Below are 16,543 nucleotides of genomic sequence, written 5' to 3'. Positions count from 1 at the left end.
TATGGGGTCCTCGTCCCCGTCACTCCTGGTGCTGTGCTTTGCTCACATGCACAGTGCCCACACTGAGGACTGCTCTGCATGTGAGCAGGGGTGGTTCCATCCCTCAGTGACATAACCCGCGCCACCACCCACTGCTGGAGTACGAAGCCCAAAGTGTTGCTGTTGTTGCTGTGGGGGTACAGCGCCCGTGCTGAGCTCTGCAGCATGGCCCAGTTCGGCTCCTCTGTATCACGACTTCGACCAGTGTAGGCCGAGCGCTCACCTTGGGCTGAAATCACGCCATCGTTTGGGAACTCCCTAACTATGCCCATTTTCTTGAGTGTGTTTGGGGGGGGGAAACAATCCCCATTCCTGTAGCCCCCTTCCCCACTCTGGGGCGGAGGTGGGGGTCCTGCCCCTATGCAGGGTGATGCGATGCTCGCTGTGCCACGCAGTGGCTGTGGCTGCAGCAGAGCGGCTCAGCCGCCGTCCTCCTCTGCGGTGCGATCAGAAACCTTCCAGCTGTCAGCCGGCGTTATTTATGCTTGTATATTTTGTTTGAAATGAGATGTAAGCAAAGCCCATGTGTGCCTCCCATCTCCTTTGTAGCAGAAGAAAGGAAAGAGCGAGGAATATGTTTGCAATCATGTCTGGCCCTTGATTTGCAGCCGTGCTTGGTGTTGATCCGGGGTCTGGATCGTACCTGCCTCTGTAGGGAAGCGGCAGCTGAGCTATTTCTGTATGCACAGAGGTGTCGTGTTCGAGTTAAACCCTTTTACCTTTTATTTAAAATTCACAGAGCCTTGACAGGTAATCTCAGGAGTTGCATCAGAATGGCAGCCAATGCTAACCAGGGGCAAATGATGCTTTGCAAATACCCTGGCTAAAGAACGGGCTTTATTCTGTGTCCTTTCCTTCCACAATCAGTGCCACAAGTGCAGGGCAAGGACCTTCCTCTGCCCTCACACAGCTGCTCCCATCCCTGGGCCTTGGCTGCACATCTCTGCAACCCACGGCTGCACATCTCAGTGACCACTCCTGGAACCCAGGAACTTCCATCCTGCTGAGAGGAGTAAATAAGACACATATGATACCTGAAATCATCATCATCATCGTCATCATCATCATAATTATCACCATCCCTGCTGCTGCCTTCCACAACCTCTGGACTGTCCTCCCGGTGCAGGACTGTTGGCTGTTGGCTGCAGTGTGCACTCGTGCACCTGTGTTGCACAGTGTGTGTGCAGGGAGAGCAGGGCGGGCTCACCTGGGGCTGCTGGTGGAGCAGGGAGGGGTGCTGATGGGGCTGTCGGGTGCTGCACTGGTGCAGGCAGCAGGGCTGGGCAGGAGCACTTTGATGTGCAGCGGCTGCACCGTCTGCTCCTGTTCTCGTGATGCGCCACGGGAGCATCTTTTACAGCACACGGAGATGTCCACAACCTGAGAGCAGAAGGTGGGAGGGGATATATGGGGTGCTGGGCAGAGCCCCGTGCCAGCACCATGCTCCCCATCTGGGCTCTGCCAGCAGCACCGTGTGAGCCATTCCTGGGGGAGTGTCCTGGAACCCCACTGCTGTGGGGGATGCTGGAGCAGGAGGGGAGGCTGCCCGGCTCTTTAGCACTCACTGTGAGGCTGGGCCCGGTACACCCGTGTGCTTTAGCCTTGCCTTCGTGTTCAGAGGTATAAAAATTCCTCTTAAATCATTCAGTGGTTCTCTAATGTATTCACAATGTGGACTATAGAACAAGATCTGAAACACTCTTTTTCCCAGTAAGACTATTAAATGGTGACACTTTGACACCAGCAAGAAGTATATGAGATTAAAAAGTAAAAACTGCATAGAAAACTAAGTGCCTTCACATACTGCTGGAATAAAAATTGCTGTTCGGAGCATTAAAATAGAGCACTTGTCAGGAGCGATGGCTTCCAAAGATGTGCTGCTGCTTTCGGTGGCATCAATGCACCCCATTTCCTCTGAGGTAAATTACAGAGCATTTAGAGCAGGGGGAGGATGCTCAGAGGTGGGCAGTGGGGCACTGCTGGGTGTGAGATGAAGGCAGAGGACGGCACGTTGGGCTGAGGGGCAGGGCGAGGGGATGGCGGGGGGGGCTCAGGGTGACACAGTGGGCATAACGGACAGCAGGATGGCACGGGGGGATGGCAGAGTGGGCACACGGGAGTGGCAGGGTGGGCACGGGGTGTCTGTGCTCTGTGGCCATAGGGACGCATTTGCTCCCCTGCAGCCCTGCTTGCAGCGACGAAGCCACTGCTGCGGGGTTCTCAGCACGGCCGGGGGGGCTGCAGGGGCTGCTGTGACATTGGAAATGCCCTGGAGGCAGCGGGTGGATGAAAGCAGGAGGTGAAGGAGCAGGCTTTTCTTGGCGCGATTAATCATTTATTAGCTAATCAAGAACACTCACAGGAGATGAGGAGAGAGCAGCTCGCCTCTAATAGGAATTAGTTAGGCGACTTTTTCCCCTACGCTCTGATTTCCCAGGGAAGTGGTGCTGCAGAAGCCTTTTATTAAAGCCCAGGCTGCTGGAATCACGTTGGGTGCAAATCTCCATTTCCTCAGCACAGAGTCAGGTTTCAACCTTTTGCAGCTTGAAAATTTGAGCACCGCTCTCGCAAACTAAATAAAAATAAGACAAAATATATTACATTTTAAAATCTTGTGACATTTTGGAGACTGACTCATGTTTTCCGAATGTTTGGAAGTGGTGCCGCTGCAATCAATTTTGCTGCTCCTTGGATGATTGCTTTCAGAGAGGTTTTAATTCTACTATAAATACTTCAGCTGTACACAGCAGCCTCGGTCAGATATGCAATAATACCCGGTTCTGCATTTCAGGTAAGGCTTTAAACTAAATTAAATCTCCTCAGTATAGCTAATCAGAGATTAGCTTTGACCACAGTTTGTTAGCCCAGGCCAATCCCATTCAAATCCTCTGGCAGCCCCAATATCAGCAGTTCTCTGTCCTGCGCTTGTGATGTGAACTCGCTTCCCCAGGGCGAGCAGAGGAGCTTTCCTCCTTCTGCTTTTAGCTCTTTTCCTACCGGGAGCAAAGCATTTGCCTGGTGCCACACGGGTCCCATCCCACCAGCTCCGGCCTTTCCCTGTGCCTTTTCTCTCCAGCCCCAACAGCCAGTGGTGATTCATGGTGGGAGAGGGAAGAGGTGATGGAAACACAGCTTGGCTGCGATGGACCCACAATGATACCACATCCAGGTGCTTTAGGTCAGCCTTCTTCGTTGCACTTTGCTCCTTTCTGGTTCGTGAAGCGTATTTTAAAGCAATGGTGGCCCTGCTGCTGCTTGCAGCACCGGAGCTGGATGTGTGCACAGATGTACATGCAGCAGCTGGGCTCGTTCTGCTGAGCCGCAGACAACACCAGATACCATGGGGACACTTTGCCCCAAGCCCTGCCCTCCTGCACCCCATGCTGCCTCCCTGTATGACTTGTGCCAGCCCCGTCTTCTGGGTAGAATGTTCTCCATTGTTGTTGTTCCTCTGTATTATTTATAGCCCGGTAAGTGTCTGAGATCACAAGCACTGATATTGAGCTTACTTAGCTACCCAGCAGTACTCTTGTTTGAAACAATATAGTTTGACTGTTGCTATCGATTTTAGAGGGTTGTGTGATGGGTAAGAGTTCCTCGGAGCCAACCGGTATATTAAGCAATCATTTCTATAGCAGATGACATAACACCCCCGGCATCGGTTTGCCCTAATGGGCCTGGTATTACTCATGTGCTAATTGATTGGGCATGGAGAGAGGAAAAGCTAAATTCACTTGCGAGGTGATTTTTATGGCCAGGCTCATAACAGAGGTAATTTGCTGAAAACGCTCAGTCCCTCTCCGGTTCTGCAGCGCAATCTGTGCTCCCGCACTCCATCTCTGTGCTGAGCTCCAGTCAGCAAGCTGGGCTCCGCTTGGGGCATCCGAGGTAAAGTCCCCGAGGAATCGGCGTGATGGAGCTTTTCTCTCTGCTTTGCATTGTGTTGGAGAATGCTGAGCAGCTCGGAGAGGCTCTGTGCACGGGAGCTGGAGCATGATGTTGGTTACAGCCTTGGCTTGGCGTCTCATCCCTTGGAACCGCAGCTCTGCCCAGTGCTGAGCTGGGATGGGGACAAGCAGCCCCGCAGCACAGCCCCAAGCCTGTGCCCACCCCACCCTGCCCAGCTCATTGGCAGCACCACTGTGCCAAATGCTTCTGGGTATTCAGAGGAATTTCCTAACAGATGAGGGCTTCTGCCTTTGAAGTCTTCAGCTGCCTGTCTGCAAAATCAAGCCTGGAGGTTAGAGCAGCTCAGAATATCACTAGATCTTGGAAAAAATGCCGGAGACTGGTCCTTGTTATCTCACTGAAGACTGATGGATTCCTAAAGCCGACAAGGTGAGCTCTTGTATGCATATCAGCACGTAACATCGAGCTAACCTGATAGGCCTGGTTTTTTTTCTAGAGCTGGAAGAAAGCCAGACAGCCCTGAGAAGAGCACAGGCAGAACTCCCCCAGAGGCCCTTTTGGGCAGCTGTATCGCTCAGCCAGATCTCATGTACCACAGCATTTTGGGCAATGTTTTGTTGTCCTCACCCCACCCTGGGGTGGTGGTGGAGTCGCCGACCCTGGAGGCGTTCATGGAACGTTTGGATTTTGTGTCGAGGGAGATGGCTTAGTGAGTACTGTTGGTGATGGGTGGATGGTTGGACTGGATGATCTTGAAGGTCTTTTCCACACCTCGGTGATTCTGTGATTCTGTGACTGAGGTGGGAGAAAAATGCTCAGGTGGCCGCATCCATCAGCCCTTGTGTTTCTGACTCCTGCTGACACTGGGCTCCATGCAGAGCAAAAATGCTGCTGTCGCTGCCCTCCACCACCACGGGCACGGTGTGCATCACACTGACCTGTCACCTTTCTCTGGTTGCTCAGAGATGTGGTGGGTGCCCCATCCCTGCAGACACCCGAGGTCAGGCCGGATGGGCTCCAAGCACCTGGTGGAGCTGCAGGTGCCCCATTTCATCACAGGGGAGCGGGAGCGGGCGGCCTTTAAAGGTCCCTCCCACCTCGAGCCGTTCTGTGATGCCACGAAGGGGGATTTCCCGCACAGGATCGCAGGCTTCGTGCCGTCGACGGTGCTCTCCTCCGCAGCGCTGCGGGGTCGGGCGGTGCAGCGGCTGCCGCGGCCGACACGGTGGTAGGAGAAGCCCCGGCAGCGCTGCGGGCCCCGCTCTGCTCCGTTCCCGCCCTGCCCTCGGCCTCGGCCACAGCTGTGACGAACGGAGAGCACAGAACTCTGGTACGCAGGGCTGAGGAATCGGCCGGCACCAGTGCGGGGTGCCGAACTGCGCGGCTCAGGAGTTGTGTTCGCTGAACTCTGAGGGTTCTGGACTCCCTGTCCTGCAGGTGAGGAACTTCACGGTGTGTTTGATGGGGGATGTCCCCCTTCTTGCACGGATTTATAATGCACAGCAGCTGGGGCTGCGCTCGCAGCCCGTATGAGGAGTGTGCTCACAGCTGAGCTGTGCGGTGTCCCTGGCTCCTCCTGGAGCATGCCACCCAAGGGAGTTCCTCTCAAAAAGCTGATGAAAAAGGAAATCCTCGGTCTGGTAAGCCTATTTCTCTCCCGAGCAGTGGGGCATTGGTGTGTCACTGTGCTCTGCAGCCCATCCCTTCCTCCTGAGGCTCTGTGTGCCCCCCGAGCAGAACCGAGCACCCACAGCTGGCCTTTCCCTCTGTGTGCCCCAGAGGCACCAAGCAGAGCTCGCTGCTGTGCTGCTGCAATACCTCCTGGTGCTGCAGAGTGGCTGTATTGCAATCACTGCTGGCCTGGTATTGCTGGAAAGCCATCTCCTGCACCAAGCCCTTGCTTTGTGCTCTGGGCTGCTGTCTTCTTGCTCTTGTCTCGCCCTGGTGTCCTCTGGCAGCAATGGGGATGGGTTCCTGGAGATGGGGGCGTTTCACTTAGCCACTGGTGTATGGACTCGGAGTGGTGGGCTGGCTGAGCACATCCCTACCCATGGAGGATGTTTGGTGAATGCTGTAGGGAGGGACGCAGTGCTGGGATGGTGCAGGAGAGTGTGGCATCCCAGTTCCCCTCCGAGGTCTGCCCCTCCTGACCAACGACTGCCTCTCTGTTCCATTCAGTCTTTTCTTTTGTGGCGAATACTTTCTCGTTTTCCTGCTTGAGGTGGTGCTCAATGCCCCTCCAAGCTCTGAGCACTGCTGGCAGAGGCTCGTGCTGTGAGAGCAGCACTTTGCTGCTGATGGCTTCAATTAATGGTTTTAAAAAACAATGCTGGGTTTATGAGCTCTTTTATTATTTAAATGTGTTATTTCAGTGAAGGTGGATTCAAAGAGCAGCTTTTGCTGCCGCAGGCTGTATCTCCCTAACGCAGAGGAGGTGATGCACAGGGATGCTGAGTGACTCCTGCTCACAGCCATTATCTCTGTTTGAACAGGGGGAAAACTAACACGGGGCAGGAGAAGAGCCGTCCTGCAGTGCATCACAGCTGGGTGCTGCGTGTGCAGTGGAGCACGGTTTTGGTTGGAGTTGCTTGGAGCCAAAGGCAAATCTCCCTTTGCAAAAAGGGGGCCTTAGCAAAGCTCTGCTCTGCTATGCTGGAGCAGCAGGCAGCCTGCTGCAATGAGGGATGGGGCCACGGTGAGCTGGGTTGGATGGCCACAGGTGGTTGGTACACGCAGTGCAGGGCTGCTGGGAGATGCGCACAGGAAGCGGATCCCTTTGGAACAAGGAACTCTTTGCAGAGCTGCTGTGCACACGCAGTGTTCCTGACCCAGATTTTTTGCTCTTTTTCACAGCTGAGCGCTCCATCTGCAAGAGATTGTTTCTTGACATGAAAAATTTACTTTTTAATGGGCCAAACTGCTGCACTCTCTAAGCTGGATCCAAAATAACCTCTTAGCACATCGCTCTGAAGGGATCTCCAGCTACCGACCATAAAACTGAAGCGCTGCTCCTACTAAAAACCCATTTACAAGCCATTCCCTCCTTGTCCTTTTGCTTTCACACTGTGGTTCTAAAGCTCTGGCGCTCACTTCTGGAAATGGGAAATGATCTTTTGGAACTGAACAACTCACAGCTTTTGTTTCATCCGCATTATTTTCTTCCCAGGATCCAAGGAGTTTGTGGATGCTCCCCATTCCTGGAGGCATTCAAGGCCAGGCTGGATGTGGCTTTGGGCAGCCTGGTCTCGTGGTTGGCGACCCTACACATAGCAGGGGGTTGAAATGAGATGATTGTTGTGGTCCTTTTCAACCCAGGCCATTCTATGGTTCTATGAAATGGCACTGAAGTGGCACTGGAGCCGGAGGAAAGGGCAGAGAGCTCAGTGCTGCCTGGAGATGCTGGGAAGCGCCTCATCCTCCCTTAATCTTCATTTTTTTTGTTTCAGTCTCTTAATTGTGAAATATTCAGCCTTTTGTGTGCATAATGATGGGGCAAAAGATAGTGATAAAATAGTTTAAATTAATAAGATTATTAAGTAACCTCTGCTGCTGGTAATTCCTCACTCGAGCGGGTGCGCGGCGCGCTGTAATTAGTTTTCTGCTTCGCTGGAGCACGCTTCAAGGAGCAGGGAGGATTTTGGGGAGAGAATGCTGCGAAGCTGAGCTTGTGATGGAACAGATTTGTGACAGCTGGGGACGAGAGTGTGCTGTCCCTTGGGTGGGATGCGTGCACAGGGCTGTGCCTGCATCCAAGGGCTGGTGGCACAGACAGGGTTCCTGGTGTGGGGTCTGTGCTTCTGACCACAGCCTGCATCCAGGGTGCCCTGTTTGGCAGATCCCCGCCCTGAGGTTCTGTTGGTGGATGAGTGAATGCTGCTGCAATAGGAGCGGAGGAGGCGATGCCCCGGGAGAGGGGAGCCCTCGGTTTGTTAGCCTGGCAAATAATGGATAACGGGCCGATGCCTTCAGCCTGGGTTGGCAGTGGTAATGGATGGCCTCGCAGGTGAATCATCGCATCCGAGCCACAAAGTGACGTCCTCCTTCTAGGAAATGGGGAGAATAAAAATCTATTCTTTGTTCTGAAATAGCAACCAGTATTGTGCAGGCGGGGCTCTGCTTCAGACCTCACATCGCTTCCAGTTTTCATCCCCACAGAGTTCTGGGTGCCCAGCCCCTGGGCTAAGGGTGGCCCAGTGCCCCTGCCCAAGGCTGCAGGCCCCGCAGGCTGAGCTCTGCACGCTGTGCTGCTGCCTGCACATCACCCGGCTGCTAATTCTGCAGTGTCAGTCGTTTGGCGGCTCGTTTTGGTTAGCTAAAGGCAAACATCTGTGACTCCGATGCAGAAAGCCTCCCTCTTCCCTATGTCAACAATTTTATTTTTAAACCCATACGCAAAGTGAGAGGTGCATCCCTTATCTCGGGTACGGCGGCCGCATATGTAACACCATCATATAATTAACAGTCAAGATCATTTACATTGTCGCTTAGCTAATTTTCATAATGTTTTCTTTATTATCAGAGGAAGAAATTAACCCAAGAATTTATTTACATACTAGTCTCAAACAGTAACAGCTTGCTAATTGCCTGTTAGGTGATTAATAAGCTTACAGCAGATGCTAATGAATCGAGAGCTCACTGCTTCAAAGGTGCTCTTGCAGCATGCTTGTGTTTTGGCAGCTTAATTAGTGCAATAATTATGTACTTGTTGCTCCTTCTTTCAAGCAAATACTGTCAAATGCTTAAAAGATTAAAGAGAATTATATTGCTGAGAACTAGCTGTGCTTAAGTATTCTGCTTTTGCTAACTTCCCCGTTGTTTCAAAAATGGAAACAGATAAATGCAATTATGTCTGAGCAGAGGGTGGGAGGTGTGTGTGTGTGTGCAATGGGTTGGCTGAGGGGGGGAGGGGAACTGCCCCAGCCCTGCATGGGACTGCTTTGGGGTTTTGATCCAGATTGGGGCTGAAGTGCTGAGAGCATCTCCTGTGCCAAACCTGTGAAGGCTGCGCAGCCTCTCCTGTCATCAGCTGTCCAAACCACTTCTGGCAGTGGAAAATGTGAGGTCTTTTGTGCGGCGGAGCTGAACCCTGTGTGATTTCATGCTGCACGTTGCCCTGTGTCGTGCAGGTGCTGTACAGGGTGCTGCCTCTGAAGGCCATCTGGTCCCACCCCCTGTGATGAGCAGGGACACCCGCAGCTCCATCCAGTCTGACCTTGGGTTGTACCCATGGATGGGGCATCCAGCACTGCACCGCTCAGCTCTGCAGCTGCAGGTAAGGCATTGTGAACACACCCAGCCGACAGGTGAAGAGGTAGTTAAGCCTCAAGAGGAGATGGAGTGATGTCCCCACTAACCCCTGTTCTCACCTCTGAGCACCCACAGCCAGCTGGGAAGACCCCCAGTGCATGGCTCTCCTCCCAGCTACCCTCTGATGTCCCGTTCCCCCCCCACCCCATCCAGGTGGCAGCAGCTCGAGCCCATCCCTGGAAGCAGATGCAAAGAAGCAAAACGGTATCCCCACCCCTTGGAGCAGATTACAGCAGCTGCAGGAGTGCCAGTCGGCTGCTGACATCCTTCCCCAGAGCAGCAGCAGGCGGCAAGGCAGCAGGTCTCTCCAGCCATCCCCAGTTTCCTTGGTGACAGCCAGCCTCTCTCCACACACAGCACTCAGTGGGTGCCAAACTGCCCTTTTGCCATCAGCACCTGAAAGGCCCCACTGTGTGCTGTGCATCCCAACCCCACTGGCATGGACCCATCACCCGAGCAGCGATCAGGCCATTTGCTGGGTTGCCTTTTGCAGTCCCTGTTGCCATCTTGTTTAATTCCAGCATTATCTGGTGGTCACAGCGCGTTGCTCTATACTGGGCGGCGAGCAGATTTGTTACTCCACCTGTAATTGCACTTTAATACGAGCCATCTCAAAAATGCATTTTTGGAGCCACTCTTACAAACACAAGAGCTGCTCCTGCCGTCCAGGGGCTGTGCTCGCTGGGGTTTGGCACCAGCTCTGTTAGTTTCAGTTACTGATGCTTTATCACAGCTGACACAGCAGGCAGCTGAAGGGCACTGCCGCCCGGTGTTTGTGAGCTGCCTCCTCCCCAGGAACCCACTGTGAATGCAATATCTCACCACTGTGTTGACCGAACCCCGGGATACCCACGGATCTCCGAAGGGGCTCAGGTTGTTGTGGGAAATACAGCGCTGATTTTGTTTACAGAATGCGAACAGGAAGAGCTCATCCAGAGGAACAGCAGCACCGCCACTCATACGCCAATGGCTGCTGGCGGATTTGCTTTTCAATCACCCTGAATTCACAAATTAAATGCTGATAACACGCTTTACTCTTGCCCTGTGTTAGTTCCCTGCTGCGGTGGTGGGGAAGGGAAGGTATTCAATCTCCATCTCAACTCATTAATTTTAAAAAGTTGGCCAGCGTTGGCAAAGTGTTAAGCGTATAAAAATTAATGTTGACAAATCTTTGAGGAGTAGAATGAAACAAAAGAAATCAATTAAGGGAACAGCCCGCAGTGGTATTTTAGAATCTAAATTGCGCTCAGCCTTGCGCTGGAAGTTACCAGCAAAGCCCCGTGCCAAGTGGAAATCTTAAGAAGGGCTCAGAATGGAAATTGGTATTTGTTTAAACTACGTGAAATGGTGATGAGACTCCTCCAGGTCTGTGGGCCCCTCCAGCCTGGGGAGAAAGCTGGGGGCAGTGGGGCCCCGTTGGGTGCTGCAGCGATGGCAGAAGCCTCGCTGTGTGTTGCTGGGAGCTTTGCATGAGGGTTTGGTGATGTGCAGGAGGTTGGTCTGCGTGCCCACAGATCCGTCGTTGGTGTGGTTTCACTCTTTGCCCTGCATCCCAATGCTGGCTCCAATGCCTCGTGTGTCAGCATCCTGCTGGCGGTGCAGGAGGGCTGGGGTCTGTGTGGGGCACGGTGGGGCCGGGTCGTGGCACTCGCTGCCTCCGTGCTCTCTGCCCCGGGGCAGTGCCCAGCTCTGCACACGGGCTGATGGAAGATGTGAGCACCAGCCCCACGTGGCCATGCCCCAGTGCCCCAACAGCCGCCTTCACCCGAGGGACAGCACTCCCCGGCGATCAGTGAGTCACTTCTGCTTAGGACAGCAGTATAAATTAATTCGGATGTCTGTGTGATCTTATCAGTGTTATCTCAGGCTTTGTATTTTAAGGCTTCCGTGGCCTTCAGAGTAAATAAGTGTTTTCTCAGGCTGACACACAGACCTGGAGGAGAAGGGCAAGTTGTCGTGGCCGGCGCTGGCGCAGCAGTAGAAATCCTGCAGGGTTTTCACCATCCGTCCTCTCGCTGGGCTGATGTTTGATTGCATCCCACGGCAGCAGGCTGGAGGTGAGCCCAAGGTCCCTCCCCACACCCACAGCCCCCCTGGGCACCATTCCTGGCAGATGGAGCAGAGGGTGCTCGGAGCCACGTGTGCCCTTTTGTGAGCACCTGGTTCCCTGGGGTCTTCTCCTCTGCTTCAGAGTAAAATAATTCAGTGAAGCAGGTTCCATTTTTTCCCCATGTACTTTCTCGCTGTAGAAATTTGGAAAGACCCACAAGAATTACAGAGGACTGAGGAAGAAAAATCTCTATTACTGGGGAAGGGTAAAAGAGAGATCCATCAAAGGATATCTCGAGCATTCACTTAATTTTATTACTTTAAGCGACTTTATTACCTTCATCTTGCTTTCTGTTGCATTCCAGCACTTATTTAATAAACCCCTCTCTGGTTTTAAATAGCAGTTTAGTTTTTATGGTAATGCTAAACTTAATCAGATGCTCAAATTAGCTTGAAATTAATTATATTGACTGCAATAAACCTTAGCTCCCTCTTCACATCCTGTGCACAGTTCTCCTTCAAGGCTGCTCTAAATGCCATTGAGATACCGAATGGGTTTCAGCCCAGTTCCTGCTGACGAGAGCAGTGCCCGCGTTGTCCCCGTGCTCAGATGGAGACAGAACCAATAGAGCCTCTGCCTGGAAATCCGCAGTGAGCGTAGAATCGTTAAGGTTGGAAAAGACCATGAAGATCATCTGGTCCCATCACACTGTGCTCACAAATCCAATGGGTCGGATCAGTCTGGGGGTCGGTGCTTCTTAAAGCAAGGTAGTGTGAACTCCCCGTGGCATCCCTGGTGGGCTGTGGGCTGCTGGGGGGCTGCAGGGCTCTGCTGAGTGCTGGCCCCGTCACTCCTGCCAGTGGTGATGGTGGTTTTAACGTATGACCATAGGGCCACTGGGCATGCCATGACCTTGGGCCAGAGCGAGATAAGGAAAGAGGGATCATCCCTGGGAGCTGAGGGGGCTGGGGGCCATCCTTTGCTATGCAACCTCTAAATGGGTCAGTACATAGCGTGGAGAAGAACCTTTGGGAAAGCTTGGCTGCCGGGGCCCTGCTCTAGCCCTGAGCTGGCTCGCTCTTGGTTTCTCCATGCTGATGGCAGTGTTGTGAGCAGGGTGAGCTGCAGAGCTCTCCATTGCCTTGGCTGAGGGCGCAGGACGTCCTTGTGCTCTCACCTGGGGTAAAAACCCACTTTACATTGCCAGAACCCACTGACTCTTGTGTCCTGTCCCTGGTGCTGCACGGCAGGGTCATGGCACTGGTGACCCCAGTTTGTGGCACCCGCAGCCTTCCCTGGTGGCCCTGCACGTGGGAAGGGCTGTAGCAAGGCCGTGAGGATGGGAAGATGCCTTGAATTGCTCTTCAGGGCTTCTCCCTTGCTGCCAGCAGCAAGCATTGCTCTTCACCCTGCTGCCTGCGCAGCCGTAGCCAGGCCCTACAGCAGCGCCTGCGATTGATAATTGCTCAGTGTTGGTGGAAAGCCATTTATTATTGATGCCAGTTTAGGGGGCTGATGAGCTTAGCATGCCTCGTTGCTCCAAAAGGAGCACTTCCCTGCGTTAACCCCTGCTGCGACAGCCTCCCGGGAGCTCCGTGCTGACCTTCCGCCTGGCCTCGGACACACAGGGTGTTAAATGCATTAATGTGAGCTATGCAATGATGCTGCCAGTGCACGGCCTGCCCGGCTGCTTGTCCCGAAGTCTGCTGTGATTTTGCATTTAAATAGCCAGAGGAGTTTGTAATATTAAGGCATGGTTCATTGCCAGCGAAATTCGGGCTAGGTATACGCTTCACTGGGAGTGCAGACAGCCTGATTCATTGAGGATTCCTGCTAAATCTGCTGTGGGTTCCCAGGGACCTGGAAAATGCATTATGGTAAAAATCAACATGACCTTCTGAAAGCACCGCACGGAGAGTATATCTGTATTACAGCACTGGCGCGGCGCTTGGCTCGGCAGAAGCCTTTCCCATTGTTTGCATTCTGGCTGGATGATAGAAAAGTAATCAAATTAGTATTAAAAAAACACAAATCGAGCAATATCCGCAGACTGTGTTTAAGTTACACGAGATACATTATGGTGTGCACGCACACGCACGCCCCTATGCAATTGTCATATTAAAGCTTGTTTTGCTTTTGATTGGCTCCCAGGCAGAATAACATGGGGGCTGCGATGTAAGTTGCTTTTCCTTTTGGAATGAATAACTCTTGTGGTAAAGCTGACACGAAGCATAAATTTGTTAAATTACATAAACATTATTGCGACCCATAAAATTCAATGAATCCTCGTCGCCTGTTTACTCATGGCTGGCTTTACTGTTTGCACAATGTAATTTAACGTGTCAATTTGCTCTCAAATAAAAAACATCTGGCCTTTTGACATGCCAAAAAAGCTGCAGAGATGATCTGAGAAAGGAGCTAAAAGCCCAGGCTTTGCATAGCAGTCAGCGAAGGGCTCTGAAGAGGAAGCCAATATCATTCAGATCAATTGATGGCCTCTTGGCAAACCTACTTCTGTAAACCCTGTAAGATTAGTAAATTTTATCCTAATTAAAATTAAGAAAAGCCACGGAAGGCTGGCGCGCGCTTCGCCATTGCGTCTCCTGCCAATATTGACATCCATTCTATTGGATTTTTAAACAATCTTATTATTTTGCAATCACGAGTAACAAGAGGAAAATTATACTTTTATAAGGGATTTTTATTCTGGATGAGCTGCGGAGGCCCGGTGCATTAATTCACCTCCCTAAGCCCCTTAGCTCGCGGTTCTCCTCCAAAACCTCCGATCTGGTGGCGGGGAGCGTCTGGCGGCCGCGCGGCCGTGCTAAGAAGAGCCGTAAATCTGGGCTTAATCCCTAATGAGCAGTAATGCCTCTCGCTCCCCGCCACGACGCAGCGCAGGAGATGCTGACCTAAATAACACGGGTGTGGGAGCCACATGTGGCACCAATCCGAGCTCGCTCTTTGTGCTCTGCGCTCCCATCTGATGGGCTGTTAGCGCTGATTGATTGAGACGTTTATGATTTGCATAGGAGACAGTTCGTGTAATTACGGATTACCGAATAAAGCCAATTGGTTGCAAAGATTAGCGAGGCCAGGTCCCGCCGGAGCCCTGGGAGAACAGTGCGTCGCTTCTTGTCGCTCTTCCCATCTTTGTGGTTGAAAAAACAAAACGTGGCCCGTTGGGTCGCGGTCTCACCGTGGACAGATCCGTGGATGGGAAGCACCATTCCTGCCCCAGCATCGCCTCGGTCCGACACATGGATGGGAGCGAGGAGCAGGGCCGGGCCCACGGCCAGCTCACGGGGCGGCTGTAAACCCTCTGGAAAAATCAGAGCAGATTCTCACCATGAAATCAGGGGGTTACAGTGAGTTCAGGCATTGTTTTAATTAAGGGAGAGACATCTCTTCCTTGAGGGAAGGCTGAAATCACGTTACGGCCGATAGGAAAGATTTCCCATATTGTCAGCAATGGTTAGACACGTTTGTGGGTAAATAAATTGTGATTTCTTTTCACCCGCTAGGAGAACACACAATATTTTCTTTTAAAGTATATGGGGCTGGCGGTGGTTTTGCTCTAATCAAGTTCTTGGCATTTCATCCAGGCTTATAATGGGACTCAAGTAGTTGCACATTTTCTGTAATTGGACTCGAGTAATTGCACATTTCTCTAAATGATTAATGAACAGAAATAGAAAGTTTGAAAAAAGTTGCCTGCGACGCTGCAGGAACCGTAACGTCAGCAGCGCTGGGGGTGGGACTGCTGTGCAAATGGTCACAGACTGATGGCCATGGGCTGTGCAGGGGTGGAGGACCCTCACCATGCACTGGGTGCAGTCAGGGGAGAGCAGGGTACGGCACAGAGCTTTGTAGGGCTCAGCGGGTGGAGGAATTCTGGAGTTGACGTGCCAGAGGTGATCGTGCCAAGCGGTGCTCTATCATTTCATTTCTCACCATAGATCAAAAGAAAGAAAGAAATTCCAGTGCATGGATTTCTGCCTGTTTTTTTCTTTTTTTTTTTTTCCTGCAAAGCAGCTATTGCAGATGACTTCTGCTTTGTTTGTGTCCTGCAGCTACTGAGTGGGTGACTCCTCTCACTCCACACTTACTCTCATTATAGAGCAGAATTTGATATGAGCGTCAGCAACATATGGTGCGAATCACCCGCTTTGGAAAGGGGGAAAAAACAAGAGTGGTGGATGCCCATATGTAAAACCTGACTGCAAACACGACAAGGGGAAGGCCGATTCTGCATATTGCAGTGCTGAATCTGGAAGTAGTTATGCCTCCGATGACATTTGCTGCGCTGCGTGGAAAGATCTGCAGCTCCCCGGGATCTGCAGCATGTGGCCAGATGTGGAGCGAGGTGGTGCATGGAAGTTTTTGAGGGAATAAGTGCACATCTGCTTAAAGCTTGGGTTCTGCACCCAAAACTTGGGTTCTTCACCCAGTGTTTGGGTCCTTCACCCAACACTTTGTGTCATGCAACTGACGCCCCCCATAACTTCAACTGAACCCCTCCTGAAGCTGTTATGTGCTGATGTTGGTAAAAAACACTCTTCCCAGTGACAAATTTCTGCTTTTCCCCTCTGTGTGAGCCCTTTCACTGCGTGATTCACCAGCAGCCCATGTGTCCACTGTCTGCAGCTCTCTCCCATCACTGACACTTGCTGTGTGCGCACGGTTGTGTGATGCTACTTGGCTTTCCATGGGCTGGCACTGGCTGGAAACAGGTTGTTTGGCTGTAATTTTTGGCTGTATGTTTTGGCCAATGGCCTTTTATTTTTTTTTCCCTTCCTGTCAGGGTGGGAGTTGCTGCAAGGGAAAGGGGGTCATGCTTTTTTTACAGATGTGCCAAGAATTACACTCCATCAACCAAGCTTCCCACTGCCAGGACTCAAGAATCAATGAAAAAAAAAATAAAATAAAAGGGAGATGAAAGATGGTGGTTTAGATTAGGAGAGAAATATTTTGGGGGAAAAAATGTCCTGCAGGCTTTGCTTGGCTCCCACCATCCCCAGGGGCTCCTGACCCCAACCATGGTCTGGGATATGTGCACACAGCATGGATACGTCCATCCTGGCACGAGCTGGACGTGCTGAGCAGCAGCCAAGCAAACAGCAAAATAGGATTTATAATACCCTCAGCTTTACTCCCCAATTTTGGCTTTGAAGATGAATGTTTGCTGTGCTGTTATTCATTTATACATTATTTTTCCCATCTCCTGAGAGGCCCCGT

General features: G+C 52.0%; 1 protein-coding gene across 1 annotated transcript; it reads right to left on the bottom strand.

Annotated features, from left to right (window-relative positions):
- Nucleotides 1-2,483: 2,483 nt before the first annotated feature.
- On the bottom strand, nucleotides 2,484-11,259 carry LOC116217079. Its single transcript, XM_031555229.1, has 3 exons — nucleotides 11,189-11,259; nucleotides 4,887-5,393; nucleotides 2,484-2,611 (listed from the first exon to the last, which is right to left on the bottom strand). Exons 1-3 carry the CDS (start codon nucleotides 11,257-11,259, stop codon nucleotides 2,569-2,571), a joined length of 621 nt encoding a protein of 206 aa, XP_031411089.1. The 3' UTR covers nucleotides 2,484-2,568.
- Nucleotides 11,260-16,543: the final 5,284 nt, after the last annotated feature.

Source organism: Meleagris gallopavo, chromosome 12 (genome assembly GCF_000146605.3).
Source record: "Meleagris gallopavo isolate NT-WF06-2002-E0010 breed Aviagen turkey brand Nicholas breeding stock chromosome 12, Turkey_5.1, whole genome shotgun sequence".
Classification (NCBI taxonomy): domain Eukaryota; kingdom Metazoa; phylum Chordata; class Aves; order Galliformes; family Phasianidae; genus Meleagris; species Meleagris gallopavo.
Note: the sequence above shows the minus strand (reverse complement) of the source record. Positions and strands in the feature narration are given on the sequence as shown.

What these genes read in the sequence shown, in the direction of transcription:
- LOC116217079 (XM_031555229.1), bottom strand. Translation starts at nt 11,259, where the DNA reads ATGGTGAAAACCCTGCAGGATTTCTACTGCTGCGCCAGCGCCGGCCAC. An exon ending in AACTTGCCCTTCTCCTCCAG is followed by an intron (nt 5,394 to 11,188) that starts GTCTGTGTGTCA and finishes CACACCGTGAAG; the next exon opens with TTCCTCACCTGCAGGACAGG. An exon ending in CAACCAGAGAAAGGTGACAG is followed by an intron (nt 2,612 to 4,886) that starts GTCAGTGTGATG and finishes ATTTTTATTTAG; the next exon opens with TTTGCGAGAGCGGTGCTCAA.